Source organism: Callionymus lyra, chromosome 3 (genome assembly GCF_982586985.1).
Source record: "Callionymus lyra chromosome 3, fCalLyr1.hap1.1, whole genome shotgun sequence".
NCBI classification, from domain to species: Eukaryota; Metazoa; Chordata; class Actinopteri; order Syngnathiformes; family Callionymidae; genus Callionymus; species Callionymus lyra.
Genome location: NC_141820.1, coordinates 27780937 through 27790364, shown reverse-complemented (window position 1 = coordinate 27790364; position 9428 = coordinate 27780937). Strand labels below are relative to the sequence as shown.

Sequence of the window (9428 nt, the reverse complement as noted above, 5' to 3'; positions counted from 1 at the left end):
CATTTTTAATGGTTTTATAAAAAATAAAAAATAAAAAAATTCACCAATAGTTTATATATATATTTGTTTAATTCTTTATAAATATTAAAATGTGTTAAAATTTACTAATTTTACATGCAAGCCAAGTACTGATTCTATGGTCAAATTCACAATCCAATAACCCCATGTGTCTTTGTATATTTTGAAGATCTCAATACAAAAATCTGTAAATCTACATAAAAATACAAAACATATAAAATCAAGATTTTTTTATGACAGGAAAACATTGATTGTTTCTTTGACTTTTCAGCACACAAAGTGATTTATACTATAAGTTATCTGTACACCAGTTCAAATATACACTGATGGGAGTAGGCTGCGACGTAGCGCACCAGCTCAACCACAAGGAGCAATCAGGGTTAAGTGTCATGCTCATGGACACAATGCCACAATATCTGGGATTGAACCCACAACTTCACAGGGCACGAGCCAACCACTCAACCCTCTGAGCTATGACCTCCTAAATCAGGGGTTCCCCAATCTTATCGGTTGCCTCATGAAGCAGTGTCATGTTGTTTAGAGGGCAGTAGGTGGCGTCATCAGTTTAAAAAGGATGTTTCATTAGAAAAGTTGTTCAAAACAAAGGAAAATAGTGCAGAGACCGCCATCTAGTGGACTCTGAAGATAATGACAGTTTCATGAAGCTTCACCAACTGCAAAGCGGGCAATGGCTATAGTTTCAAAGAATGGCCTAATAACAGTTAAGGGGTCATAATGTTATAGCGGATTGAAGAATATCGAGAACGATCCTCTGAGTTGAGCGTAAAGACTTCATCTTGTGAGGAGTGTGCACTGACAAAGGTGTGACCGGCTCTCGGCAGCACAAGTTAATTAAAAATGTAGGAAAATTGACACTTTCATTAAGAATTGCTTCAGTCGATCCGGCAGCATCCCATCTCGCCGTGGCCTCATTCCCAGCCCTTCTATCCATCTCCCGAAGCCAAACCCTCTCCCTGGAGTTTCTCATCAAATCCTTCGTTTTCTTCCGAAAAGCCAGGCTCCGCAATTAATTCCCCTCATTTACACTCGGCTCCAGTCAAGGTCAGCGCCTGTGATATCTTAATTAAAAAAAAAGAAAAAGGCGAAGAAGAAAGTTTTTTGTCTTCAAATGAAGCTTCAAATTTTCGTGAGCTGTTTCAATCAGATCTTTTAAACTCACTTAACCCCTGATTAATCCCCGCCGCTCCGCCAACCCTGCTAATGAAATTAAGAGCAAAGGAAGAAGCCATCGCCGATTCCGCACGCGTTGTTGCGGCAGGTCGACCGGCATCGCTGGAATCGTGCGGGAAGTGCGAACGGGAGGCTGCAAGAAAGTGACGGGAATGCCGAAGTTGCGGCAGTCAATCGTGGAGCGATAGACCCGTATTTGAGGATGAAAATGTAGAATTCCAGACAGATTCAACTGCTGGTGGTCATAATGATATGGTACAAGTGTGTAAGTAAGTAAGTCATTATTATTTGTATACCGCTTTTCCAGACCAGGGTCACAAAGAGCTTAAACAATGAAAACAATATTCAATAAAGTATATACTTTAAAGGCAAGATAAAACTGATAACACAACAGGAGTTCCAGTAAATCAAGGAAAAGCCTGTGTCGATTTAGTTGTGTAACACATTTTATGCAGATATTTATCGTTACCTCTGCCAAGGAGGTTTTGTGATCTTGCAGGTTCATTCAACTGTTCCATCTGGATCCAGTAATCTTTTGCAGGACTAATCTCTCTCTCGCGCGCAGGGGAGCCAAATTGTTGTCGAAGGAATATTTCGCTTAAAAAAGCATATAATATACAAAAGTAAATGTTTGCCGAACATAACAGGGACAATAAGCAATATAGATGGAAATGAGCTGCTTGGCAGAGGTATGTGCTTTTTAAGTGCTTTTTCACCTGGATTTAGCCTCTCGAGACCTGAGCTTTTCTAGGGTGTTTTTTTTAGGATTTGGGATAAGAAGGACACGATCTGTAGTATAATATCTTTATCTAAAATTATGAGAAAAAAGATTCTGATCATTTATAAATCATTTACTTTATGTTGTCCGTGGACGTGCGAGCAGATTAACTTTTCAACATCTCCTTCTGTCCAGCGACTGGTTCAGTGCATGGATGTCGACACTTTCTCAGAGATGCAACAGTTGGTCAGGTCATAGTTTCACTTCTCATCTTGTGGGTTCAAGGCGTTGAGGTTAAGGTTCGGTCCGCGGAGCATCTCCTCAGGCCATCGGCAGCTCGTGGTAGGCGGCGTATCGTCCGGTCACGTGGTGGTAAATCTGTGAGAAGGAGGTTTTTTAGCTGGAGAGGCTCTTGCTCTGTGCTGGGGTGAGCGCACCTGTCTCTCGATGTCGGCCAGCAGGCTGCTGGCTCCGAGGCGGAACAGGTGAGGGTTGAGCCAGTCGTTCCCGAGCTCCTCCTTCATCAGAATGAGCCACACCAGGGACTCGCTCGCGGTCCGGATCCCGCCTGCCGGCTTGAACCCCACCTAGAAGAAAGAGAGAAGCTTCCTGGTCTTGAACTGTTCAGGTGAGATGACACTGCTGGTCTTTTCTCAGAATGTATAAACATAATAAATCCAGACCCTTAAACATAACAAATGTAATTATTTTCATCTTTAATGTCTTTAAAGATTTATTTTAATTCATTTTTCTATCTTCTATACAATTTTAAGAAATGTTTTATTTAATGAAATTAAAATTAAAAAAAATCTATTAATTATTATAGAATTATTACTTTTATCGGCTTTAGGGAAACTCACAAGATACATTATAGACATACAACTGAAACTCTGGTGATTGCTCCTGATGATAAGGTTCCAGGGTTGAGTCAGTACTTTGGTGACTTAGGTCAGTCTGTCAAACTGAGCCTGAGAAACCTGGGTGTTGTATTTGATAAAGACATGTCTCTAGTTCAACACTGCAGAAAACTGACCAGAAACTGTTTCCTTCAACTGATGAAAAATCTCTAAACTTGGGAAAATGTTGTCACAACATGATCTTGAGCTTATAATCCATGTTTGTTTCTTCTCGTCTGGACTATTGTAACAGTTTCTTTTGGAGTCTAAACAAGAAGGAGTTGTCTCGCCTGCAGTTGATACAAAACTCTGCAGCGAGAATTCTAACCCGCTCTAGTAGAAGAACTCATATTTTCCCGATCCTTAAAACTCTTCACTGGCTTCCAGTTTCTTTCAGGATCAACTTTAAAATTCTGGTTCTTACTTTCGGATCTATTCATGGTCAGGCTCCTCCTTACATCAATGATCTGATCCAGACTTACAACCCAGCCCGGGCTCTTAGGTCTGCTGATCAGAATCGACTGATGGTTTCTGTGCACACGCTTCTGGACCAGAGGAGAGAAATCCTTCCAGGCTTTGAAATAATCTTCCTCTCCCTCGTTTGATGGATCTACTGACACCTTCAAGAAATATCTCAAGACATTCTTATTTGTGCAGGTTTGTCCCTGATTGTCTGGGACTCCTCTGTCTGTCTTAAGTGTCTTGGCCTTTTTTAAAGTATATATTTTAACTGTGTATGTTTTTGTATTGTTAAAGTGCTTTGTGACCCTGGTCTAGAAAGGCACTCTACAAATAACCTTTACTTTCTTACTTACATTAAGAACTTGGTTCTAGGTTCAGCTCTTACAATTGTCCAGGAGTTATTGTATCTGCTTGACTCATGTGCAAGTGAATCTGCTCTATGTTTAGCTGGTGTGTGAGGAGATACGGTCATGTCGAGGCTTCTTAAGGCTCTTCTTACCTTGTAACCCGTGGACAGGAAGTACTGGCGGATGGCCCTCACCATCACTATGGCGACGGGGTAAGTGGCGTTGACGCTCTCCTTTCCCGTGGACGTCTTGATGAAGTCCGAACCTGCTCGCGACAAACGGCGGTTCAGTCCGATTCCCATCCCATGATGGAGCGTGACTGGACACCTGAAGTGAAACTCCAGGTCCAGACAAGAACATATGTCGCCGCGGAGGGCAGCTGCGCGCTCATCAATAACACCCGCCATTTTCCCTTCCCTGTGCTTCAGAGCCAATTACGTTTTATCAGCTTTCGCGATAAAAATAGAAGATGAAACGACGCTCTCTTAATAGATTACCCACAAACTGCAGGAAAGGGAGAAGAAAAAAACAGGCCGTCTGTCTCCCCGGTGTATAATGACTGTTCATTACCGAACAGAACAAGACGAACATTTTCCAGTTCATTAAAGACATGTTCAATGTATTTTTCCAGTCAAGAAGCTTTTTTTCTCTCCTGCTCTCTTCCTCAAACTGGCGTAATCCTTTAGATTCGTTATGGGGAGTCTTAATTACCAGATAATGGATAGCGGTTATTAAATACGGGCGGCGGTAATGAAGCTGGATTCATTTGCGTGGGCAGGGGGATACTGGCGGAGTAAAATAGCCTCCGTCGGAGATTAATAGGTGAAATTATCATTCAATTTCAGGAATCTCATACGCAATTCATGGGAACAAGGGGAGATTAAGGGACGAGCGCGGCGACAAAAGCAATGCATTTTAATAATGATCTCTATCAGAGCGGCTGACAGTTTGCTTCTGTAAGCGGCTTATTGTGCGAGGGCGACGTGTGTGTGTGTGTGTGTGTGTGTGTGTGTGTGTGTGTGTGTGTGTGTGTGTGTGTGTGTGTGTGTGTGTGGTCAGGTGTGTTGATGCCCTTTATTCACACCCGCTTTACTTTACACAACTTTTTTTTTGCAAAGTTGACAGGAGTTTGAAATGACTTTCTTTACCTGATACATCGTTGTTGACTAACATACGAGGAAATACAGGATTTATTTGAGAGTCTGCTCTTTTGTCGAGTTCACTTCAGTTCACACATTAGATTTTGTTTTAATAGCTGGATTCATTTTACAGCTAAATCCATATTTAATTTAAACTTGCTTAAAGCAGAAATACGTATTATTTTAACATTATTTCTGTCGTTTTTTTCGTTTGTATTTCCTGTTACGGTTTAATGAAAGGTCATTCCTTGTGTAATAGAACTTTTTATTCGTTATTATTACTATGATCTCTGTGACTTTTTTTAAACGACATGTTGTGTCCGTGATTCATGTGACCACCAGAAAGGGTTTTTCTATGAAATAATGCTTTTTTTTTTAAGTATAAACCGGCTCAACAAAAGCCTTTCTCCTCTCAACTAATTCATTATCACATGCATACAATTGGAAATGGCTAAACTGAGAATTTACAACATTGTAGTTACACTGATCCCACACAAGGGGGAGGCAAAACTGAATTTAAAATACTACGGATTGGGCCTTTAAAGTAGCAAAATATTATATTCTGGATCCACAAAATGTTAGAAAAGGGTAACATCAATCTCCCTCGGTAGAAGTCTCAAATAAAAAGTACATTCTGCTAATATGAGAAAAATGATGGATTCACCCTCTTATCACTGGTAGAAAATTAAAAAACCAACAGCAGGAACATTTCGGTCAAATTCTACACTACAGAAACACCGGGTCAAACATTTCCAAATGATTGTTTTAAGTTTTTCGGCAGTGATCACTTCAACTTCAGTGGCAATGTTTGTGTTTCTTTCTCTGTTTTTCTATGAAAACACACAATTATACAGTTAATATGGTGTTTTTATTAACTTATTTTATTATTTATTCAACGGTAATAAGGTTCATTTAAATGACTTTTTTTTAACTCTGACAGCAGGCCACTAAAAGTACTTTTGTTTGTGCTTAAGGTAACATAGATAAAAAGTTACATTTGTATGTTTTAAGTGCTTACTGTTTGATGTATAGTATTATATATTGTTTATGTGTGCACAGATCCAAGACATAAACACACATTTCCTCTTGGTTAGGTTCGACACACTGACCTGCCATCATGGAGACCAGACTGGCCTTGTAGACGTTGGTGAAGGTTCCAAGTTCTCCGATAGCAAGGATGGTCTTCATGTGTGCGTCGCCACAGGCCTCGCGAAACTGACGGATCTCGTCATACATCGCTGCAGAACATCCACGAGCGTCAGTAATTAAACATTCACAAATATATTTTCTCCTCCCCGTTGGTACACAAAAAATGTTTTATTGATATGTTACAAGTATATAATACTATTTAATATTTGTATTTACAACCACATCTGACATATGTTTGAACAAATATTTATTATGTAAACCTAATTATAAGAATGTATTATTTATCAAGAATCATACCTAAAATAAATGTCTTTTTACTGATACAAACATAAAAATAATAAGATTAATTCAGATTAACTGAAATTATCTTTATTGGGAATATTTGCTCAATTATAAACATCATCAAGACAGCATTTTGAGTGCACAGAAAGTATATATATATATATATATATATATTTATTCAATAACTATAGAGCACAGCTGTTTTCTTATTGAGTGAGGACATGTGTTACTGTCCCTCACCTTCCCACTGTCCCGTCAGCGCCAGCGTTCTGTTGATGACGATGTCGATCTCGGTGGCGCCATCAGCCACAGCCAGGCGGACTTCCTGCAGACGTGTCTCCAGTGGGGTCTGTCCTGCTGGGAAACCAGTGGCCACTGGGAGAGGAGGGCTGAGGTGAGATCATGTTTGCTTCCCGGAAACTTTGGAGCGAGATGACGTACCTGAAGCAACAGGGAGGCTGGAGTTGGCCGCTTTAAGCGACTTCACAGCGTCGGCCACACGAGCCGGGTACACACACACTGCAGCCGTTGTCACCCCTGGTTAACACAGTTAGTGAGAGTGGTCTCTGTCGCCCTCTGCTGGATACACATGTTTACTCCTCTCAACTTAATACAAAACAAAATGCCAATTTATTTCACATTATTTTCTTCCCGTTTCCTGACAACATTGTTGCATTTGAGCCCAACATTTTGAGAGCTGATCTGATGAGGTTCCATACAGTACTTTGTCATATATGTGTTATTAATGTGTGAATATGTTCTCTGAGATTACATACTTCATTTGAATAGAAGTAAATATATAAACACACACAGAACATCCAGCTTTTAAAAATAGCAAGAGTAAAAAAAAAAAAGCCTAAGACACACTATACACGTATTATTTTTATTAATGTTTCTGGTCCATTTTTTTATTTTATTCTTTCATCTGTTACTTTTGTTTTTTTGGTTTTAATTTTTTACTTTTCTGTAAAATGTTTTTAATATGTTCTCTCTTTTTTTGCAATTTTGGGTTGCATTTTTTTTTCTTCTCTTTTTCCAGTATTTCTATATTTTCAGATTTTTATAATAAATTAATATTTATTACCATACATTTCGATTATCAATTTCTTTTCTTTTTTTTTTAAATATTTCCTACTTGTATATTTATTTTAAAATTTCTTCTGATTCTTTGTTTTCTTTCGACTTTTTCTGTTTAATTGCTCCTTTGTTTTTAGTAAATTCTTGTTTTTCCTTTTTCTCATGAAAAGTTACCCCCTGGGGTGAATAGAATTAAATAACAGGTTTTTCTTCTTCTATGCTTGTTTTATTTCTTTGCACTTTTCTCATTTTTTTCATCTTTTCAGTCTTTCTTTGTGAATACTAGAGATGTTCTAATGAAGCTTCATGAAGCAGTGTCATTATTTTAAGAGTCCACTAGATGGCGGTCTCTGCACTATTTTCCTTTGTTTTGTTTTGAACAACTGTTCTAATGAATCATCATTTTAAAACTAATGGCGCCACCTACTGACCTCTAAACAACATGACACTGCTTCATGAAGCTTCATCAGACCATCACTATTGAATATTTCTTTATATGTCCAACCAGTAGTTTACGTAACAGGCTACCTTTGTCATGCATGTCCATCTCCTGGAGCAGGTCTTGTCGGACAGGTTGGGTGGCCTTCAGGCAAAGCCGGTGCACGTTGGAAGGTGTGTCATCTCCAGCAAGAGTTGTCAGGTCAATGCATGTGACGGCCTTCAGCAGCCAGGCAGCCTAGGAGGGACCAGCACACATGAAGTCATCATGGTTCCGTGCAGGTTCGATTGGACATGTCTGGGGAGGCGAGCCGCACCTGCCACTGCTTCTTTGGGATCTTCTTAGCTTGGATCTGCTGAGCTCTCCTCAGGACCGCCTGAGTGTTGACTCTCACTTTGGACACCCACTCCAAGTCTGACACACAGGAACACACCAGAGCGATGGATGACGAAGAAAAGATGGAAATAATTAAGACAGCGATCATGTGAAAACATCTCAAGTGTGCAAGACTGAGCACATTTTTTCACTTTGTCTGTAAATCAGAAACACATCCTTCGTCACATGTTGAGGAAACCAAGTCAGCTGACCGAGTTAAAACAAGTCATGAGATGTCTATGAGTAACAACTAACACCACCTTAACTCGAAAAATAATATTTATATTATAATGGCAGAACACAAAAGTAATAAAAAATAGAATAGAAGAAGGCGTATTTACACAAAACTTTCCCTTCTGAACTAAACATTAAAATCACATGGTTGTTGGCAGTAATATTATCAATTATTTAATTAAAATAAGAACAACTTTTGAATCAATTGTAATTAAACTTTTGCACCAACTATAAATAAGCACCATTTTACACACTTAAAGTGGATATAATTCAGAACAGTTTTTAAAACGAACGAATTTGTTCCTTAAAAATAAATATACAGGCTTCTTACACGTGTAACGGTTTGTACGAGGCAAAATAAAATGACACGTGACGTCAGGTTGTCGTTCAACAGGTCAGTTACCTGTGACTTATTCAACTGAGAGTTACTCAGCAAGTCCTTCCAGCAACACGTTTACGAGCCTTATAGTCTGGTTTTCACATTTCACAGACGCACCAGCATGTAAAATATAAATGACTGCCAGCATTGAAACATGTTTTGTGAAAGAATACGTGAAATATGGACGTGTTAACGCGTGTTGTTTCCGGATGTCTCAACGGCTAAAGCTAACAGCTAGCACCCACAGCTAATACTCACTCAGTTCTGTGCCGGGGTTTCTTGCAGACATGTTGAAATTCAGATATAATTTACTAGAAAACCGATATTCATTTCAAAAAAAGCATCAGTGGATCTGTCACCACATCCAGACCGGGTCGAATACGACGGGAAAAGGAAACATTTCAAAATAAAAGCCATTTCCTGTTTGTGCAACAATAATTGCCCCCGAATTATTTCTGAAAGAGCTTTATAAATTACGTACTTGGAGCTTTAAGAAAAAAAAGGTATGTTTTTATTAGAGTTTAAATGAAGATTGGAAATTATTAAATGAATTTCAGAATGTGATGTTCAAACCTTTTACTTCATAATGTATACATAACCAAACTCAATGACATCATGGTGACCTGGATCTGTATATAAATATATCAATGTATCTTTTCGTTGAATCCATTTAAAGTTGTAAACAGAGATAGAAAAAACGGAATGTCCCAGACCCCATAACA

At 39.0% G+C, this 9428-nt stretch overlaps 1 protein-coding gene across 1 annotated transcript; it reads right to left on the bottom strand.

The window, feature by feature from the left end:
• Window positions 1-1475: 1475 nt before the first annotated feature.
• dera (deoxyribose-phosphate aldolase (putative)) lies at window positions 1476-9091 on the bottom strand. Its single transcript, XM_087787361.1, has 9 exons — window positions 8965-9091; window positions 8035-8132; window positions 7808-7955; window positions 6644-6739; window positions 6443-6577; window positions 5881-6009; window positions 3785-3897; window positions 2365-2514; window positions 1476-2305 (listed from the first exon to the last, which is right to left on the bottom strand). Exons 1-9 carry the CDS (start codon window positions 8993-8995, stop codon window positions 2249-2251), a joined length of 957 nt encoding a protein of 318 aa, XP_087643487.1. The 5' UTR covers window positions 8996-9091; the 3' UTR covers window positions 1476-2248.
• Window positions 9092-9428: the final 337 nt, after the last annotated feature.